The 22485-nt window shown below is 39.2% G+C and overlaps 2 protein-coding genes across 3 annotated transcripts in view; one reads left to right on the forward strand and one right to left on the reverse strand.

The window, feature by feature from the left end:
• LOC106736949 (solute carrier organic anion transporter family member 1A2) overlaps positions 1-22485 on the reverse strand; it is an 87646-nt gene that overhangs the window by 56170 nt on the left and 8991 nt on the right. The gene's annotated exons all lie outside the window — the stretch shown is intronic.
• IAPP (islet amyloid polypeptide) lies at positions 12242-17643 on the forward strand. The gene is made up of 4 exons (XM_019489606.2): positions 12242-12545; positions 12938-13035; positions 13179-13310; positions 15967-17643. The coding sequence occupies exons 2-4, from the start codon at positions 12956-12958 to the stop codon at positions 16154-16156; spliced, it is 402 nt and encodes a 133-aa protein (XP_019345151.1). The 5' UTR covers positions 12242-12545; positions 12938-12955; the 3' UTR covers positions 16157-17643.

Raw genomic sequence — 22485 nt, forward strand, 5'->3', positions numbered from 1 at the left:
TTTCTGAATCAATTTGGAGGCTTCCAATTTGACTTGGAGAGATTAATGGGTCTCCTGATTCAATTCAGATTCAGAGGTTCAGCCGTTGAAATGGGCTGAACCTTCTCCAAATTGAATCAGCTGCCGAAGCTTTGCACAACCTACCCCATATCACATACAATTCTGGAAGCCCAGAGGATCAAAAGCCTTTCTTCAAGGCTGGAAGGGACATAGAGCCATCACACACCAACAAAATTTACAAGGGTGGGGCCAGTGGGACTATGGGATTTCTCCATGTGCATTACAGAGACTATAGGCTGTCCCAGTCTGTGGCACAGAACACAGGCAGCCTGACTAAGGCTACTGTTAAGTTACAATAGCTTCCATAACATGTGTATGTTAGTCCTCTGCCAATACAGAATCCAAGTAATGAGCAAGTAAATTAAAAGCTGCCTTTTCTACTTGCTGCTTTCCTCTCCTGGCCCTGGGCTTCCATTAAGGGACAATACAGAATCTGAACGATCACCAACAACTTCTGCTTCAGTACCCAGCACTCTGGATGCACATCTGGATCTCTGAGGACTCTGCAAAACCAGGCTGGGAATTTCATAGGAATAGTCTCTCCCATAAGATTTTCTTTACCTCCCATCGCTAAGTGAGCTATTACACAATACACCCAGAGCAAACAGGGTGTCTTAAGGTATTTTGGGACTTCCCCTTCAAATCTGTTAGAGCCTGAAAATACAAAGGATGAAACATAATGGGAGGGTAGAAAGTTATGAAAATGTTTTACTGGTTCAGGAAGTGAAGCAAGTGTAGGGGGAATTTCACTACACTACTGGCAGAATAGAAAAAATACAATCATTCTGTTTACCTCAGCCATGGAGAAGTAAGGGATCTGCTCTGTATTTAGGGGATAATAAGTGGTCCCAACACACACAGAACCCCCCTCAGACTTTAATCCCTCAAAAATAGATTTATCTTGATGGAGGGGAAGCTCTTATTTTATCAGAATGAATGCATTGCCTGGCAGGTAGATCAGCAGTCAAGAGACCTGGGGCATTTATACACATGCTCCAGGAGTGGGGGACACTTTAATTAGAGCAGCTCAGAGCTGCTCTGATTAAAGGGCCAGGAGTGTCTCGTGAATCAGCATCCCCACACCTCAAAATGGTGGCTGGGACACTTTATCTAAAACTCATCAAGTGAGCTTTAGATAAAGTGCCCCTGCTACCATTTTCAAGTGCAGGGATACTGATACATGAAACGCAGGAGGCTGCTGGAGCACGGTAATTGCCATGCTCTGACAGACTCAGTTAACTGAGTGCTCCAACATGTTGCAATATTAGCACATTGGAGCAGCCGCCTTGCTCATGTAAAGGCACCCCTGGGTTTGCACTCTACCCTTGACTTGAACCTCAGTTTCTCCCTCTCAAAAGTAGGAATAGCAATTCACCCACCACATTTAAACCTTCACAAAAAATACTATTAGGTACGGACAAAATATTATTAGTCATTTTTTATTGTTGTTATCCCAGTTTACTTAGACTGAAGCCAAGGGCTGTCATAACACCCTATTTTTCTCTTTAAAGAAAGGTTTGGCATATTAATTTCCAACATGTACAGATTTTTTTTTTTTAATAAAATAGGTTGATGTCTTCCAGGCTTGTGGTAAATTTACTAAGACATTCTATTACACAAACTTCTATTTTTAAATGTTAGGAAACATTAAATGTTCTGGCTGTCAAAGCAGCTTTTCAAATTAATTGACCTATAGAAAAAAATGTTGAATCCCAAGGATGCGGTTTTGGGCAGTAAGACATTGTGTTTAAGGTTCAAAGAAATCTGTTGCATGTTCAGGTTGTCAGTTTTCTGCTAACGAGGCATATTGTACAGTGAACATACTTTAAGAAAAGTTAGAGGAACAAATGTGCTGTCGGTTGACTGGCAGTTCAAAGGCTTCCAAGTCTCTCCAGAGTCTCTTTCTCTAAAAAATGCCATTAACTATGATTCATCAATCAATGGTTTATATAACCTGATGACATTTCACTTTCGTTATCTGTCAGTCCTTATTTTGGGGGTTTGCTAGAACATACCTTGCATGTGCAGATATCATTACATAGCTGGTTAGTTTCCTGGCTAATAGAAATTGCTTAAGGGCACTATTTCCAAAATTTCTAAGCATTTCCATTGTTTCCCCTAGGGTTGTCTCCTGAAAGGTGGGAAACAGCTTTTTTTCCCTTTGAAAATGGCTGCAAATGGCACTTTTGAAAATCCAATAACTTATTTAATATGAAAATTTGAAGTTTGGGCCCCTGGTTTTGAAAATCTGAGGCAACATTCATATAATCTCCCAAAACAGGCAATTTTTGCCCATAAAAAATTCAACTTCCTGTCTCACATTTTCTCTTTTAAAAAATAGAAATGTAAAAATGCAATTCAGACAGCATTTCATAGATTCATAGATTATAGAGTTGGAAGGGACTACAATGGATGATCGTATCCAACCCCCTGCCCCTGGCAGGAAAGAGGACTGAGGTCAGATGACCCCAGCCAGGTGACTATCTAGCCTCCTCTTGAAGACCTCCAAGCTAGGTGATAGCACCACCTCTCTTGGAAGCCCATTCCAGATCCTGGCCACCCTTACTGTGAAAAATTTCTTCCTAATATCTAACCTAAATCCACTCTCAACTAGTTTACACCTGTTATTCCTAGTCACTCCCTGGGGCACCTTAGTAAACAGTGCGTCCCCCTAATAAATTTATAGGTGGCCACAAGATCTCCCCTCAGCCGTCTCTTGTGAAAGCTGAAGAGATTCAGCTCTCAACCTCCCCTCATAGGGTCTATCACAAAGGCCTCTAATCATGCAAGTGGCCCTCCTCTGGACCCTCTCAAGATTCCCTGCATCCCTCTTGAAGTGTGGCACCCAAAACTGGACACAGTACTCCAACTGTGGCCTCACCAGTGCTACATAGAGGGGGAGCATCACCTCCTTTGATCTTGGCATCACCTGCTAATGCATGACAAGGTTGGCCTTGTTGATTGGCGATTGGCCTTGTTGATGGACTCGTTACATTGCTGGCTCATGTTCATCTTGGAGTCAATTATGACTCCAAGATCCCTCTCTGCCTCCGAGCTGCTGAGAAGGACACTCCCTAACCTATAGGTGTGCTGGGGATTCCTCCTTCCCAGGTGGAGTACCTTACATTTATCTTTATTAAATTGCATCCTATTTCTCTCTGCCCATTGATCCAACCTGTCCAGGTCAGCCTGAATCTGCTCCCTGCCCTCTGGTGTACTAACTTTGCCCCATAACTTGGTATCATCAGCAAACTTGGAGAGGGTGCTCTCCACACCCTCGTCCAAATCACTGATGAAGATATTAAATAATATTGGTCTGAGGACCGAACCCTGCAGGACCCCACTGCCCACCTCCCATTCCAGGCCGAGAAGGAACCATCCACCACCACTCTCTGGGTGCAGTCCCTAAGTCAGTTGGCCACCCACCTGACCGTGTAGGCATCCACTCCAGAGTCTGCTAGCTTCCCAATGAGAATAGGGTGCGAAATTGTGAAAGGCCTTCCTAAAGTCCAAGAAAGATGACATCAGCCTTGGCTCCCACGTCCAGGCAGTGTGTGACCTGTTCATAGAAGGCTACAAGGTTTGTCAGGCAGAATCTACCTGTGACAAACCCATGCTGGTTTCCCCTCAGCATTGTTTCCCCTGCTGGGCCTGCACAAATGTGTTCTTTGATTATTTTCTCTAGCATTTTCCCAGAAATAGAGGTAAGACTGACTGATCTAAAGTTTAAATTTGTATTTAAAAGGAATCATAATAATATCTTGCCTTTACTGGTCATATTTCACATCAAAATTCCACTGGGAAATATTTTTAGATGTTTGAGTAACTATTTAAGTGACTTTTATAGATTGCTATAAAATCAATAGGACAATAAATTGCTTGTACCAGTGACCTACTGAAATGTTTATGGCCATCTATAAAAATAGTGTACCTATAAAAAGGCTTATAAACATGTATTAATAATTTATTAACCTTCATAAAACTTTTTACAAATGGAAAATTAATATAAATGTGATCTATTTGTGCACTTTTTCCAATAAGTCCCATTGAAATGTGACTTACCAAGAACTCTGAGTATGGTGGTCATAAAACATTTCTCAGCAGTTCTAGACAACACTTTAAAGCCTTGATTCAGGAAAGCGCTTTTTAATTTATCCATACTGAAGATGGCATGCAAGCACATGTTTAATTTTAAGCATGTACTTAAAACCCATTGACTTTAGTGGGACATAAACATGTTCTTTAAGTTAAGAACATGTTTCAATGTTGCCCTGAACAGGGACGCACTTACTAAATCAGAGGCTGAGATAGGAAGAACACTGAACTGTGTCTAAATAAAATTGCTGGGGAATGTTTATTAGCAGAATATAACCTCCCAGATTGAAATTTGGCCATAACAATGTTCTTGTGAAATGATATGAGATTTGAGTACTAGGACATCAGTTTTACATCTCACTCAATAGTGCAGTGTCAAAAAACCACCATGCTGAGGCCTTTGATTCAACCCCAGTTCCCTGGGAAAAACAGCATCTAGTGAATCAACACCATCGTTTCCTCCAGCACCTGGTTTCAATGAAGAGTTCAGCTTCAATGAACATCTTTGACAACTGACTACTCCACACCGTTCAGGAACACAGCCTGAGGTAGCAGGGCAGGTTATCAGATGGGAAATTGAGCTATTTGGTATACATTGCATTGCCAGCTGAGAGAAGAGACCTGCTGAAAATTTCCAGTCATATATGCAGATCTTCTAATGATTTTTTAATGGATTGTTAGACCAGAGGTAACCATGTCATGTATTAATTCATGTAACTAGTACTTATTAAACTGCTTTCTCTTCCTTAGGTAAAATGAAAAGGTCAGGTTCTTCATTTTCACACGCAATAATTTAAGTAGACCCACTTTTAACGTAATCCTGTTTCACTTCCACTTGAAACACAGCATGTTAGCATGCCATGCACATGCCGACACACCATAAATAAGTTCATTTATGTTTCATGGCAATTTGCCAACGTAAATCCACCTACGTAAGCTACTGCATTTGCTCCTAGTGGAAAACTATTACTAACATGACTGATTCTCAGTTCAGCACAACTCTCCTTTTTAAAATGCAGGGAAAATGCCATTATTAATAGCAGAACTGTCAAGACAGTATCATTTGAAAGACTAAGAGTGTTTTAAGACAAAGCCAGATTGTCATTCTCTCTGCAACTTGCAGAGGGGGAAAAAAGTCTAATTATTTAAAGTGAGACAAGTTAAAAGAAAACTTAGTTAAAACTAAGGTGTTGTATGAAGTAAGAAGAGTCGATATGCATCTATGGAGATTCATGTTTTTAATAAATCATCCCCTTTTTGTTGTTGGGGATGCTGGGGAACTCCATTTGCTTTGTATTTTTATATTTTCATAGGTGAACTCCTATAGGTAGTGCTGGTGGCAAGCATACTAGTAAACACAGCATCATTTATGTAAGCACAGCTAGCAACTGGTAGGGGTATGCGAAATGGGCCGTATTCAATTTGGATTTGGATTCCGCCTGAATTGGGGACAGTGATTTGATTTGTTGATTCGGATCACTGTCCCCAATTCAATTCAGCCGAATCTGAATCTGAAGATTTGATGCTGAGTTGGAGAATCAGCGATTTGGCCATGGACACAGCTTTAAATGTTTTTTCTACATTTAAAGATTTATCAGACAGTGTCGGTGGCGCCTTTTTGTAGGGAGTGCACCACCACGCTCAGGGGGTGCACATGCACCTCCTATGCGTTGCTCCTGATTCAGAGAGATTGAAGGGTCTCCTGATTTGATTTGGATTCGGAGATTTGGTCACCAAATCAAGCCGTATCTCCACCAAATCAAATCAGGGACTGAAGCTTCACACAGCCCTAGTAACTGGCATCATAATATTTCAGATGTAACAATCTTCATCTTCAGCATCATGAGAACTTTTCTCACTTAAAATATGATATTGTAAATGAACACTTAAATGTCATTGAAGGTATTATGGTCACAAGTCATTTCTACCTCTATTCTTCTCTGAGATGTGTGGCAGAACGAATAGGAAATGTCAACTGATGAAAAACATTAGACAGGTAGGAACAACATATGCTACTGAGACCCCCATTAGGAACAGGTCTATACAATAAAAGGTATTAGAGGCAAAAAGATCATTCAGGCACAACTTATTTCACTTGCAGCCCCTAAATCCAAATGTTCTATAATATTGAAAGGAGACTGTTTTGTTGGGTGCTAATGTTTTGAAGACGAAGCCAGGAAATTACAACTCCATTAACTGAAAGGAGGAGGAGGAGGAGGAGCTAGAACTCATCAATCACAAGTGAACTCATCAATTATAGGTGCAACTCAAAGTTTTATTTCTCTTTTTTGGGCTTTCCCAGATTCAGAAACTGAGTCAGCTCCAATGCCGCTGATATCATCCTCAGAAGACTCATCCACATTATCACCTCTTATTCTATGATCATCAAATTCCTCATTCCTAGACTATCCATTAGTGACATCAACATTTCTCCTTTTCCAACAAAAACAGAATAGCTTAACATGGAATAGCAAATGGGACTAAAGTTTTCCTAACTACACCAATTGCTTTTTTCTTTACATTTCTCAGTCACTTCCATAGATTTTTCCTTTTTCATAAAGGAGAAATTACTGCCTTCCTTCCCTGTTCTCTCTCCTACTTCTACAGTGGGTTTCTTTAATTAATTGGTTTTAGTTTGGGATTCAATAGAAGGAATAGTTGAGTTTTTATCACTGTTGAACCACTATGCTCTGAGTGAAGACGGCAGACAAGGTTCTGCTAGAAAAAGCATATCTAAGGAAGTTACTCATAAAATCATTGACGTTATATATGCAGTAGGTGTCTTTTATAAATTAACCTCTCTATAACTTGGCAGTAAGTGTATATCCCTCTACAGTGAAAATGAAGAGACTAGAACAGGTGGCCCAGTACATGCATCATTTGTCTGACAGGAGCAAAGAAAATACAGACACAGGCAGTGCCACAAGTAATGAGTGCACAAATGAAGATGCCCTTTTAAGACAGTGAATGCATAAATTGTGAGAATCAGTTGATGATGCAGAAAACAGGTTGCAGTAACAGATACAGGGTTTGTGTTAAAAGGTCTGATAAATCTTTTTGCAAGTGACAATGCCACAAAAGACTGTCCTTAGTAAAGCTAGGTGAAGTTTTTTGGCCCAAACCTTATGTCAGCAAAATGTTGTTAGGGCTTGTGTGAAATACTTTAAGAATTTGTGTCAAATTTGCCAAATTGTTTTGGTAAGGAAAAGCAAGTGACACATTTAATCAATTTTCAAAATTAAATGTTTTGATTTTTTTATTCCAAAACTGGTTCATTTGGAATGTTATTTAAAATCAATTTTTTTATATTTTGATTCAAATGACATTTTGTTAAAAAATTTACCAGTTTTAATTTTTTTTTAAACTAAAAACCTAATAAAATTTCCAAAAACAAAGGGAAACATTGCATTTTAGGTTGAATGAAATGTTTTATCTGAACAAGAATTTTTGTTCTTACACTTTGGTTCCTTTAGTTCAAAAGTTAATACCTTTAATTTCACATTGAACTGAAACAACATTTTGTTTTTAAAATATTACAACCAAGCCAAAGAATCACTTATTCATACCACTCAGGTACTTAGTAAAGGGGCTAATGTGTAATTTGCTGGAAGTAGATGCATTATGCTTAAGAACAGCAAAAGGTAGTACAGCTAGTTTGTGTGTTCCCTGCCAATGGAAGACAGATGTCCATTTCCAAAAGCTCTTGGAATCACAAACATGTCAATTTCTCACTCATTATTAAGAATGGGGAAAAGCTGCCAGTCACATGTTGAAAATGGGAAAAGAAAACTCCTGCTCTGACAAAGGGAGGAAACCAATCTTAAACTATAAGCTTCTGGAAGAGGAAAATCAAGTCTCTGGGCATGTACACAAGTGCAGGCAGCCTGTCAGGGAGGCACTGTAACTCATGGAGCTTTACACAAAGAGTGTGTGTGCCATCCCCCTTCCCCCCACATATCCCTGCTGGGGTCTTGTGGGAATCTGGATTGGGCCCACATGCTGGGGGCAGCTCCCTTTCCCCACCCCTCCGCACAAGTATCTTGACAGTGGTAGAAGGTGCTGTGCCCAGAGCTGGGGTTGGGCAGGGCAGAATGGAGGCTCCCTGCTTTACGGGCCTGGTCTAGCTTCCCCCAGGACCCCAACAGGGGTCACACAGTAGGGGGGGCTCTATTGCCCCCCAGCTCCAGGCACAGCAGCTTCTGCCGCTGTCAAAACACTCATGCAAGGGTCACTCATGCAAGGGAAGAGAGCCCCCACTGCGTAGGCCCAGCCCAGCAACCCCCAAGATGCCAGCCGGGGTAGCTGGGGAGCCACACGTGGAGGAGGACTCCCCCCGCCCCACACCCCACACAAGTGTCTTGACAGTGGCAGAAGCTGCCCCCACCGTACAGGCTAGATCTGGCTATCCCTGCTGGCGTCCTAGGGGAACCAGGCCAGGCCTATGAGGTAAGGGAGCTCTGTATCCTTCCCCCACCCCAACTCTGGTTGGGGCAACTTCTACTACTGTCAAGACACTTGCATGGGGGAGAGGGAAGGGAGCCCCCCCCTCACCCCCTGCCTTGCAGGCCTAGCCTGGCTCCCCCCAAAACCCCAGCAGGGGTAGCTGGGGGGTGGGGGGAAGTGCAGCAAGCAAGACTCCCTTCCCCGCTGTGCAGGAAAGAGACTCTGTTTCCTGTCTATGACAGCCCCAGGGGCAGGGCTGGGCTTGTGCTTGCCTGCATGAATACCAGCCCAGTTCTGTAAAACCATATGGGATGTGGGCAGAATCACCCAAAATTAACACTTGCAGGAAACCTGTGTGCAGGTTCCCTAAGGCACTTTGCCCTAGAATGCCCCTGAATGATACTTCATCAGATAAGGGTTACATTTTTGTGCAACTGACAATTTGAAAAGTGCTCTGCAACCATGAACATTTGACGTCTGTTATATTACGGCTGTAGAGCACTCATCACATAAAAAATGTAACTTCTGTAAGCACCTGCAGTCTAAGGGTAGCAATGTATCTGAGGCCAAACTGACTCTCTTTAACTCTGTTGCCAGCAGATGATGCTTGTTTATTACCTCTGTAAATCAAGACATATATTTAAGGCTGGGGTTTTTCAAAAAAATTCAATGGGAGAAAGGCACCTAGCAATCTTATGACTCTGAAGACTCCAGCTCAGCCATCTCCCAGTGTGAATTTAGGTATATTATTGTAGACAATCAAGTTAAAAAAATATTGGTTAAGTACCAACAAGTTTCACACTTTGATTGACTGTAAATTTATCACATTATAACAATTTGGGATGAAATTTTCCATACGTGATCTCTGATGGAGTTTCCTTTATAGAACATTTCAATGGACAGTTCATCAATTTCTGAGACTGGCATTAGGCTAAAGTGGCTGTTTTGTCAACAATAAAAATATTTGTCTGCAATTTATTTGAACAATGTTAGCACTGCTTGGGTTTCCTGCAAAATCTTGAAACTTGCAATAGCAATAGTTTTGGTGTTTCTTTACAGAGGAGTAGTAAATTTACCTTTGTTTACTAAAGAAAAATCACCAGTGGCAGAAGTTTTCTCACTAGAATTTGTTTTATAATCACTCATTCTTTCATGAATGATGTGTGCCCCTGGCGAGGCACGGCAGTGCCAGAAGTGCAGCGGTGGTAAGCGGGAACTCCTGCAGACACCACTGGTGCTGTCAGCGGCAGGGGAGGAGGCAGGGGTTGGTGACCACCCGCAGACGCCGCTGGCGGTATCGGCACTGGGGGCAGGGGGCGACAGGCGGCCACCCACAGGTACCACCTACAGTGTCAGCAGTGCCTTTTTCTAGGGGGTGCACAGCCACGCTCAGGGATTGCATGTGCACCCGCGTGCACCCCCTACATGTTGCCCCTGCATTCTTTAATTTTCTGAAAATTTCATCTGTATTACAAATATTCTGTAATCCTCAGGAAGCTACCCTAACCAGACAGGTTTTTCCCCTATCTCCATCAAAGTGTTCTTGGCCTAAGAGAAAATATAGTAGTCCTAGGACATCATGAGTTTCAGTTTTGCTTCTTCCATGTACTCAAGGCAGACATAATGACATAAGAACTGTTATTTACTGGGTCAGACCACCAGTCCGTCTTGCCCAGTATCTTGCATCACACAGTGATGGACAGTGGAAGAGTTTGTTTTTGACCACCCCCCTTGGTTCCATGGTGCACAGTGGAGCAGTTCTGTGTACCCTGTCGGAAAGGCTGCTGCCCCACTGTAGCCTGACACTACCTCCCCTGAGAAGAACTTTTCTTACACCCAAACCATATGCATTTCTCTCACTGTCCCACTCTCCAGCTATGGTGTGCATGCAGCTTCTGGCTGGTGAGTTGCTGCACTAGAACCAGACATCTGCTAACTGAATTTGTGCCGCCACCACTGCTTTCCCCGACTCCCTTTTTCACATGCAAGACTCAAGTGTGCCACCAATTTTAATCCAGAAAAAAAAAAGTGTGCCCTGGGTATCAAAAGTCTGGGAAACACTGGGCTAGGCAGTGGGGGCAGAGGAGCAGCTAAACAAGGAGAACCTGAGCCTGCCCCCATCTGCTTATTTCCTCACACCTCCCTTATTTCTTCACATTTCTTGTGGCACCCTTTAAAAGATCTCCCCAGCACTCTCATTGAGAATGAGTGCTCTAGAAGCCAAGAAGTATGTAGTAAGTGGGAGTATCTACATGTGCAATTAATGTGCTTGAATTTACTGCACAGTAAATTCAGGAGCATTAAACTGCTCTCAGGTGCTACAAGTGAACCCAGGTTGGGAGCAAGTTAATCCTGACAGAGGCAGTTGAGTCCAGGGCTGCTCCTGCCCTGCTCTGCCCACCCTGAAGCAGCCAGGGGGAGCTCCAGGATCCAACTGTAGCTGCCTGGGTGCCAGCCATCTACACATGCCTTACTGCACAGTAATTACTCGGCAGCTAATTTGCTACTTGCATTTACAGGTAGTAAATTAACTACCAAGAGGAGCAATTTACTGCATAGCAAGGGTCTGCATGTGTAGATGGTGACGCTTACTGTGCAGTAATTTATTCCACTGTGCAATAAAGCATCTCATGTAGACACATCCAGGGAAAAATAAAAAGTATAGTGTGCTAGCATAATTAAGACAGTAATTAAAATGGTCAGAAGCAATTCCCAATTTCAAAACAGATATAGGCACTTAGGAGTTAAACTCCCATTGACTTTGAACAAAGACATAAGTTTGTAAATGCCTAAGGGGCCAGTTTTATGAAGTGATTTAAGTACCTTAAGAGACAGAGAAGCACCTAGTTGGCCCTATAGAAGTGGCTATGCAAATGAATGGTCTTGTTCCCACTGCAATCAACAGAGCAAGAGACAAACCTGTTTAGGCAATTTTGATAATATGGGAAGTACCTATCTGCATCTTTGTGAATCAGAATGTGTTTGAAAATCTGGCTTGGTGTCATTTTGGAAAAATGGGATTTTGTCTCTGATGTCACATGAGTGGGTCTTAAACAGTTAGCCTGTATGTTACTGCATATGCACGGGGGCGGGGGCAAATACATTGGCACAAGCAGCTTTAATTCTGTCACATCCTAATTTTTAACTGATTAGCTTTGCAACCTTAATAACCTTCATTTAATGTTGTTTTTCTGTACTAAAGTAAGAACCTAGTAGTGAAAACCTTATACTTACTTTTACTCTACTGAAATCATCATACAATTTCTATTTTATTTATTTGAATGTTTTCCTGCTGGTCATCTTAAATTATATCCTTCCTCCCCCACCACCCTGCTTTCCCCCCATTCCTATTGGTTACATGGTTACATCCCTCCATGTCATTTTTTTCTGCCATTCAGTTTTCTATATGAATGCCTATTACGAACCTCTAATTTTATTTTCTCTTTTTCATTATTTCCACTACCTCTGTTTATTTGTTTCAGTTACTTGTGATCTGGTGTTTCATTTATTCTTGGTTTCTTTATAATGTTTGTTACCCTATTTAGCCCTTGAAAACACCCACAGGAAATATTACCTCAGCATCTTATTAGAACTGTAAAATTGTGGCTTCTGTCCTGATGTGCAATAGGCTATTACACTTCCTTCATAAGGGCATCCTGCATATGCTAGGTTAATATTTACTGATGTGTTAATGTAATAATGACCCATCTGCCTCTGCTCCTCTCTGGGGCACTTTCTATCTATAGGGATGGAAATTAATGACAGTCTCTCTGTGCTGCCTGATGTCAGAGCTGAGAAAGGTGTGAAGGGTATATAAGAGCTGTATTACTTGCCAGGCAGGAGGGGGGGGGGAAAGGGATACTCCAGAGCCAGATGCAAGCGTGGAATTGTTGCTGCTAATACAGACGTGTACTGAACTTCATCAGTTCATTCTTTGACCACTAAAGGTAAGTGATTTCCCTTTTTCTGCTATTTAAAGTACAGTGCTACACAAATGCTTTAGAAAGAGCACAATCTGCTTCATTATCAATTAACAGTATTATTCAAAGAAAGGGTTCAAATTCTGATTTCAGCTACAGTTTATATTCAAGTTTAGAAAATGTAGGAGAATGAAAAGCAGGGATATTTGGAGGATTTAATCTCAGATGGGAAAAGACATTTATTATAGAAAGCCATCTAAATTTCCCTGCTTTGTTGTCACTCAAGTTTGAAGAAGCTTTTACTCTAGTTTGTGAAAGAGCCTTGTTCTTACTTGTTTAGAACAGCCCAAGGATGAGAACTAGTATATGCCTAATTGTACTTGGGATTTCTTTTAGTTTTGAACAATTATTTTTTCCAGAAACCTTAGGAAGGAAAGATGTGCAACCTAAAACTGCCAGTTGTCTTCATTATACTCTCAGTTACTTTAAGTTACCTGGAAGCTACACCTATAGAAAGGTTAGTAGTGAACATGGTTATTTATTTTTAATGAAAAATGCAATATTTCAAACTAATATACTAAACTTCTTGCCATTGTGTTTCAGATACTTTGAGAAAAATAGGGCTATTCAGCTTAACTTTGTATTTTGTTGTTTGTAAAGACTATTGTCTGTGGCTGATGACCTATCTGATGGGACTTCCAACAGACAAGGATGGATATTGCCGGTCATGTCAAGGAACGCACTCTTGGGATTTAGTGAGGGAATGCCAAAACAGGCAGGAAAGCTAAAAAGGTATCCATCTCTTCTACATTCTTTTAGACAATTCAGCTGTAATTACATTTAGTAGTGCAGTTTGTGCTAGAGAGTTTTCTGTTCTCGTATTTACTCAATTTTAGGGATTCGATTCTTAGGCAGACCTTAAAATATCCTTCTTGCCATTCTGCAAGTGTTTTTTGAATTACTGCAAACTATCTCAACTTAAGAAAAAATGAACTATGACCAAAATAATAAAGTTAGAAAAGCAAATAGGTAAACCAGACATTTTATAAGCTTTTTTAAAAAAGCTATAATTTATGTTCCTGAACTTTCAGGTAATAAAAGCACAACATTTTTAGGTTACATTGCAAAAACAATGTTTATTTTAAGGTTTTTTTATGTCAATATTAATTTTTGAAGCCTGAATTAAGAGAGGAGTAGGGGAGAGGGAACTAACTTGTAGAGAGAATTCAACACTAATTTCTGAACTGAACACTAATTTCATGATCGAGTGAATCACAAACAATTTACCTTGCTACAATTTAGTTTGGACTACATTTACCTCTATAGGTTTATAAATGTATTGTCCATGAACTTTTTAATGTGCTTTTAAAAGAATTTGGAGTTTATGCTAAATGATAAATGACCTTGATTAATCCTAAGAAAAAATAGTTATGTCATTTAGTCTGTCTTATTGGGTCTTTGGGTGAATAGTTTCATTAAGCAGATCTTTTGTATGGTAGCTTCTGATCAGATTTGTGTATCCCACACTGAAGAATCATTGTTACATGCCAAACTGATTACCTTCCAAAATAAATGTGGGTAATAAACACAGAGCCCTAGATACATGCATTAAAAGAGTTCTCATAATTTAAAATATATTTTTTTGCAAAACAGTGTCTTTATGACTCTGGCACTTGATATCCTGCTCATCAGTGACCCAGTCTGGTTGTCTTCTCCCAGGTGATAGCCCCAGTGACACTACACAGTTGAATAACAATTGATGGATCAGGTGCCTAGTGACCCAACAACCCTGAGGTCATTTGGTTCAACTGTGTTCTGTTACAACCAAGACATGGTTTGTTGCATCAGTTTTACAGGGCCTACTAGTGTAAAAAAATTCCAGTTTATAGTTTGAAGCCTGATTCTGCTCCATTTAAAAACAATGAGAGCTTTGTCATAATGAACAGCTTAAATATTTCTTTAAAATCGGATATTAGTTAATTTTTTAAAAGTAAAACAGGGTAGCAAGTTTCCCATTCATTAAACACAATATATTATTGCCTGGATGTCTAGAACAAGTACTTTATCTCTCCTCCAGCTTTAGGGACCAGCTCCAGCTCCACTTGAAGTCAACAGAAAGACATACTAGGAGAACGCCCACATTCCCACTCCCCAAAAAATCACTATAACTGGAATATAATGGCATATTTTTTTAAATCTTATAAACTAGCACCCATTTTCCAGCCAGCTGTTATTACTCAGACATTTACTACAGTGTCTAATTTCATCACGTTGCAAAATGATAATGTGATATTTTAGATGGCATGGATAGTTAATTAATAGAATTGTACATTTATGAGGAATTAGTTAATAAGCAACATTGCTGAGTTTCTTACTATATACAAGAACAGGCCAACGATTCTTATCTCAAATTATTATTTACTTTTGCCATGTCATGTCAACATATGGACTATTTTGAAATAATAACAGCAAAAGCTTCCAAACAAATTGTCCTTAGCTCAGGAAACACTGTCAAAAATAGAGTAGAGAGTGTCCATTTTTAAGGTTGGCTTAGAAGTCTGAACAGAAAGATTGAAATTTCTGATTTCTCTAGAGCCAAAATTTTATTATGATAACTCATTTAAATGCTAGATTCCATCTGAAGTATATTCTATAAACTCAGCAGAGTAAGTTGTGTTGCATAAAACTTCAAAGCTAAGCTTCTTTTGGGATATGATATTTAAGTGGAACTCTGTAAGAAAATAAGGTTCTTTTAAAAAATGTTTCCCTCCTACAAGGCCTGTAATGCCACACTGCTGTGCTCTGGTCAAGAAGTGACTGCTTCTAATAGTAAAGATTTTGTTTGCACAGAGCAAAATCTTCAGAGGTGCAGAACATAAAAGAAAAGAAAGATGCTCAGTTGCTATTTGGTTTTAGCCAGTATTTTGAAGAAAGTGTCTTGAGCCCCACTTCCTTTGTACTTAATTAGAGGTTTATCATTGACTCCAATGGGAGCATGATGTTACCCCTGAAAGACTAAGAGACCTAAATAAATGTAAGTGATTACAATAGTGTCAATCGCTCTCATGGTATCAGCAAGTTCTGTAAATAGCCTCAAAAGTTCAGCTTAAAGAGAAACATTTAGTCATTGTTTTCACTGACTGTCTTAACTATACTAGCATTACAGGTTCTGTAGATGCCATAAACTACTGTGCTGAATATCAATGCAAATGACACATGAGTCTTGAGGTCTTGCATTTAACTTACTCCTATTATTAAAACTGATAATAGCATACGGTGCAATATTTTTTTCAAGCACAAAGTAGGTGGCAGGAAGATTGTAATGTTAACGTATTTGTGCTCACATTAAAAACTCCTACATTATCACTGTTCAAATGCCTTTCAGAAGTGGCACATTTGATTGCTCATCCTTAGACTTCACCCTGACTCGTTTTGTTTTATGTTACAGTCACCGCTTAGAGAAACGGAAATGCAACACTGCTACATGTGTGACGCAACGCTTGGCTGACTTTTTAGTTCGTTCTAGCAACCACATCGGAGCAATTTATTCACCTACCAACGTGGGATCCAATACATATGGCAAGAGGGATAGAGTTGGGCTTTTAAACAGAGAACCCCTAAGCTATCTACAGCTTTAGTGCACTTAATATGAACTACTGCTGTAAATTTCATTAGGAATTCCTCCCCAGTTTTTATGTAACCTTTTAGTCATTTACTACCTGTACATTCTTAACAGTGCCTTGTTTTCTTTGTGTGTGTGTGTGTTTGTATGTACATGACTCACGTTTATCATTTTACTATGCATGTATGCTGACATGCATAATCTATGGTTTTGATTTCACAAAGAATTTGTGAAATCTGCTTGTGAAGTTCCTTTGTAAAAAGAAAATAAATCAAAAAAATAAACTGAACTGTAATTGCTACAGGTTTATTTAATTAAAAAAAGATTTAAAAGACAACTATTATGTGTATATATCTATAGTCCCAAGTGGGCAAGGGGGAAAATGAAATCTGTGTAAAGCAGCCACGTTAGTCCACTCAAGAAACTGAGAAATATCAGCTATCAAATGGAAGGCCATTGTAAGTGAAACAGAATTGTACTCTAGATGAGTTTATAATCACTTTGGCTCAATGCAGGAATTGCTGACCTAAATGTCAGCAATGTAGCTAATGTCAGCTAATGTAGGCCTATGGCCTACATTATGGAGGAAATTAAACTACTTGATTTTAATAGCCGCTTCTTACCTTAAGAATTAATCTAAGGATGGTCTCTCTTTCAGGTTTTGCTAAATGTTGCAGCATGTTATTTTTAAGACTTCAGCATTCTTATTTTAAAAGTTTAACGCATGTGACTAAACACCAAGATAAATTCTATAAATAATAAATCTCAACAGAAGCAAATACAGCTAATCAAATGACAGTAACTTCTTCCTTTTCTCGAAAACAGGTCCTGCAAAGGTCCTTGCCTGCTCCCTTCTCTGAAGTGGAAGAATAAGATGATTAAAAGTCTGATACCTTTGAAACCTGTTTATGATGCAGTTAATTTTTTTTCTTAATATACATGAGCATAAAACAAATCTTTAAAATCTAACAATATGTCAAAACTGTATTCACAGGTGGCTCAACTGGCTAGCTTAAGAACCAGTTGCAATCTAGTCACAACTTCAGGGTTCAGTTCAGTCTGGGCTGGAAAACCTGTAGGGTCAGTTCTCCCATATTGAGCTCCATGCCATCGTAACTTAACTACTGCAGAAGATCACCTCAACCAGAATGCAAGCCAGTTTGAACTTTCCATCATATTCTCAGTTAAAACCTCAATAACATCAGATGAAAGCTCAACTAAAATCATTACTATCTTTTTAATTCTTTCTGATTATGAAAACTGTTTAGCGGAACTTGTGTTGAACATTCATCTCTTTCACTGAAAAGAGCCATTACTGAAAAATGGAATTAAACCTTTACATTTGCATTTGGCTGATTTGAGTCCTTAAATTTCCTTTAAAAAGTGTGCCTTAGATCACAAACTCTTTTTCAGTTTTAACTTTTACTTTTAAATTGTGTATTGCCTTCTTTTTATGAACTATATTGAAGTGCATTAAATAAAAACTAAAGCAGTGTGAAAATGTTTGCGCTGTTAACCTATTTCCAATCATTCTCACTTGTTCAGAAAAGGTACGCCAACAGATATTTATTCACAAAATATTTGAGAAACTCAAGTTTAAAATCTTCTGAATGACTATGTCAAGCAGCTGAAAAACATTTTATTTCTCTTCATTCTTGCTTTAGTTATTTCACAGCTCTTATGTATCCATGTTGGATTCAACTTTTTTTTTTTTTTTTTTTTACTCAAGTGAAATAACCACCCTCCAAAAAGAAAATAGTAAAGTAATGTTAGCATTTCTGTGAGCTGTCAGGAGCACAGTGTACTGGTGTGGAACACTAATTTACAAAGCACCTTGGTGATAGTTGCAAGTCAGTGGTTGCTTCAAGGTTTATCATCATGCCAAATGGCTAAGGGAGGTTCTATGCTTATATAATATAAGTAAAACTGTTTTCTATATTAGAGGTGTCTGTTATTCTGTTCAATGGGGAGAATTAGCCTAGGAAGAGATCTTCAGTGGTACTCAGTACAAGTTTTTTTTTTCTATTGTCCTTTGCACACTCACAGTAACAACAGACTCGCTGTCATTTATTTTATTGGGAAGATTCTGAGAAAAATCACCCATCAGCCACATCAACCCAAAAGAATTTTAGCATTACACATTTGGCTTTCCATTCAGCAAACAGCTAAGTGAGTACTAAGCATATAACTCAAAGGAACGTTGATGCCTTTTACTAAAGTTTTGCCACTTTAGGCTTGTTTCTTTAAGGTGCTGAGCATCCTCCATTTCCATTAACTGCAACTGCTTGCAGGCAAGTAAACATCTCAGTATATTGATATTTCCTATAATATACATAGAATACCAGAAACCAAGAAAATATTTCTAGGCTGGTTAGCCAGTATTCCTCTACTCAGGCTAAATTCCTAAAGCAAGGAGTTCAGATTAGAATCTTCAGTAAAAGTGTTTTGGCTTTGTGTTAGCAATGCAAATGCTGCCTGTCCACATCAGCTCCCAGGAAAAAGATTGCCTTCCCATCACCTGAGGCACTTGAAACTAGATTGGACAAGGTATTAGAATTCCATCTGTAGCTTCTAGGCTCTGTTACAGGTGTGAATTGTCAGCCTGAAAACAGTACCTGGCCAGGCTATTGAAGCATCAAAATGATTAGTCCACAATCTTGCAGTTAAGTAAAGATCCGTAAAGTGCTTCAAAATGAGTAGGTAAATCCGTCAGCTCAAACATATTTATCTTGGCAAAACTGTCTAAGCCAAGAGTTGTGCTAGTATACACACACCCTATTTAGAGACTAATTCTAGTCCCTATATTCATACTGAGTTCCTTACTTTGTGAGTTGTTTCACTGACTCAAAAGAGTTTATTTGCAGCAGGATGAGGTACTACTTACCCTTGTGAAGGGTATCAGCAGGGCCCTTAAAGTTAGAAAGGGCAGGAAGTAGGATCACATGCCAGTATCAGCAGGGCCCTTAAAGTTAGAAAAGGCAGGAAGTAGGATCACATGCCAGCAACCTCTCATTTTTTGTTGAGAGAGAAAACAGTTAAAAATTGACCTTTCAAAATGAGCAACTGGTATAAACAGCAGGTGTGGAGCTAGCATCTGCATGCCCTTAGATGTTTAAATACCTTTAAAAGTTAGCCCCTAAATGCTCACAATTCCCTTGGGATTTGGGTGGAGTTAAAATGTTTCATACTTCCCAGGAGAAATATTTAAGGAAGAAGAAAGAGAAGAGATAGGAAATACTTCAAATAATAAAAATGTAATAAAAAGAGAAAATGTTTTTTCTTTATAAAACAAAAATGAGATGTCTCTGTTCCATAGCCAATGCATGCCTCCTGAGGCTGGGGGGGCATGGCGACCGCCTGCAGGTGGTACCGCAGGCATCAGCGGTGAAGGCAGGCTGAGCAGGAACTGTCTGCAGGTAGCTGCAGTGGTGTCAGTGGCCGAGGGGGGGTGGAGTTTCCCCCCCACCCCGTGCCAGACACTGAGCCTGCAAGTGCCAACGGTGTGCTTAGAAGTGCCAGCAGGACTTCTCGGGGGGGAGGCACCAGCACTCTACCTGCCCCCCTGCCCGTCGCCTAAGCTGAGAGTGCTCACTCTCAGAGCAGGGCACCAGCGCTCTCAGGGGGTGTACATACACCCCCATGCACCCACTACGCATCACCTATACTCTGTTCTGTTATGAACTGATATTAAAACAGGGCACAGTATGGACACAACCAGATTTTGCAAACTGCATGGGGTAAAATACAGACTAAAATGTACAGGTAGTAAATAACTAAAAGGTTAATAAAAACTGGAGAGGAACTCCTAATGAAAAAAATACAACTCTAACAAAGTCAAAGAAGCAAAAAGGAAGGAAAGAATATGAACACTTTAACACAGTTGTAGGCCCAAGGGTCCAATATTTCCCAGAGACTGCAACATTTTCATAAAAGGTAGAACCTACATTTTCTCATAATGGAGAGAGTTAAAAAATTGATTTCATTTTAAAATAATGTAATCTAAACTTAAAAAGTACATTTCATATTCATGAAACATATAATATATTTTAAAAGTTTAAGTGAATTTTCAGTTTCCATCAAGAAAATTCAAGTATTTCTCCTGCCAAATAAGAGTCTGTGTTAGTACCTTAACCACTTACATTGTTTGCCAAGACTTCCCCTGACTTCTAGCAGGACAGAGTTTAGTAAGGAGCCTGAATTTTTTTGAATGGCTTTGTAAAAGCATTTGACATTTAACATAATGAACCTGCAAGTAAAAACAATTTAAAAAAAAATTGTGTCTTGTGCAGCTGCAGTCTTCATTTTTTGGAGTGATGCTGGTTTTGAGCCTATTCATACATAAATGCAACTTGACATTTATGGTAGACTCCTTTTGTTCACAGTAACAGGGTTAAGTAATTTTGTTGTCTAACTTCGTTATCATGTCAAAAAGGACTGCTTGATATTGCTTTTGTTGAATGCTACTAGCAGAAAGCAATGGTTAGATACGACATCTCATTGCTGTGTACAGAAGCTAAAAATAATGGTTGAAGTACCATAAAATAGAATCTTTCTGGGGGGTAATGACAACTTCTGTTTCTGTCATCTTATTATATGTTCTTAACTTTCTTGCATGCTTAAAAAATGAAGCTTGCCAATAAATAAGTTAAAACATATGTGTATTAATTTTGATCAAGACACATTATGATGCCTGAACCCCCAAGATTAGGTCAACCTCTGGTTTAAAGGAAACTGTTAAAGGAAACCAAAGGTTTAGGAGCCTTTTTGACTCTGTACAGCCAGTCTGAAGATCTTACGTAGCTTGATCCCTACTTCCATAGCTGCTATTAAAGGTACATCCTGAGCTAGAATCCCCCAAGCAGAATATGCTTCTTAAAGTATTTTTTTTAATCAAAATGATAAATGTTCTAGTCTCATAAGATTGGGAATGCACATGATACTGAACATGCTATCAAAACACAATTCATAGTTAACTGGTGGAACTCATCATCACAGGAGGTTGTAGAGGCAGGTAGTATAACTGGATTTAAAAAAGGGTTTAGACAATTTCCTGGAGGGCAGGTTAATTATGGGCTATTGAACAATCAGGGATGTATCTTTTGACACTCCTAAACCAACGATGGTTTTTAGCAGGGAGGGTATGACATAAGATAAATCACTAGAGACATTCATATACTTCCCTCTAAAACATCTACTTGCCACTGTTGGACACAGGCTATTGAGAGAGATGTACCATTGGGCACAGCTACATGTGCATTAACTCACTTTAGTTATTGTGCATTTAATCTAGTACCTCCATTGTAGGGTACTAGGAAAATTAGCATTAGCCTGTCTTAATGTTCATTAACTAAAAAGCATCTTTTAAAGTGAGGCTTAAAGCACATTAGCTTATTTTAATGCTCATTAAAAAGCACAATTTTTAAGCGATGCTTTAAATAGGCTAATGCACATTAAGGCGCACGTGTAGACGTGCCTAATTGTTCTGATCCAGTATGGCACTTCTTATGTTCTTAAAACCTGACAATAGTTATCTTCTTCCTGAAAGCCATTACATCAAGTTACCTTGGAAAACCAAAAAAGGCTGAGACAATGGTGAGGCTGAGACAATGGTTATAAAATCTATTCATTGTGCAACAATACTTCTCTTCACTAAAGATTTTTTATAAAAAGAATATATTTAAATGCATTTTGATCCTAACAATGGGACTGATTTGTGTAATAATCATGTTATAAAGTCACATTTACTTCCTAGAAAATGCAGATTCAGATTAATTATTCAAATTCAGGATCTCAATTCTGTATCTGTTCTTTTTACATTTTTGCTCCTATGGCCTTTTTACATTACAGAAGTGGTGGGATTATTTTTATAGACAATATTTTAACATTCTTTCTTAACAATTAGGCCATTATCCTGCACTCAGTCCCATTGACTCCAGTGAAACCTGATAGACTCCAGCAGCCTGATAGACTCTTCAGTGTAAGCGTATCAAAATCTAGGCACATAGCTCCATTTTTTGCCTAGTGAATCATTACTTTTCTCTTGTCCGCAAATGCCTGAAATCATACTGAATAGTACCTTAATACATGAATACTGTAAAATCAACTGGAACATTCTGGAATATGGTAATTCTTAGCCTAAGCAATAAATACTCAAATAACTAAGGGTATCAGAATCCACTCATTGTCTCAAAATGATTCACTGAGGGCCAAACTGACATAAAAAAAATTATTCAGTTAGAATAAAAGAATAGCAAATTTGGCCTTGAACAACTAAACCAAATAATTTTCAGATTATGAGTTATTCACAAACTATTTTCTTTAAATATCACTATTATTTATTTGTAT

This window comes from Alligator mississippiensis, chromosome 4, assembly GCF_030867095.1.
Source record: "Alligator mississippiensis isolate rAllMis1 chromosome 4, rAllMis1, whole genome shotgun sequence".
NCBI lineage: Eukaryota > Metazoa > Chordata > Crocodylia > Alligatoridae > Alligator > Alligator mississippiensis.

What these genes read in the sequence shown, in the direction of transcription:
- IAPP (XM_019489606.2), top strand. Translation starts at nt 12,956, where the DNA reads ATGTGCAACCTAAAACTGCCAGTTGTCTTCATTATACTCTCAGTTACT. An exon ending in GAAGCTACACCTATAGAAAG is followed by an intron (nt 13,036 to 13,178) that starts GTTAGTAGTGAA and finishes TTGTTTGTAAAG; the next exon opens with ACTATTGTCTGTGGCTGATG. An exon ending in CAGGCAGGAAAGCTAAAAAG is followed by an intron (nt 13,311 to 15,966) that starts GTATCCATCTCT and finishes TTTATGTTACAG; the next exon opens with TCACCGCTTAGAGAAACGGA.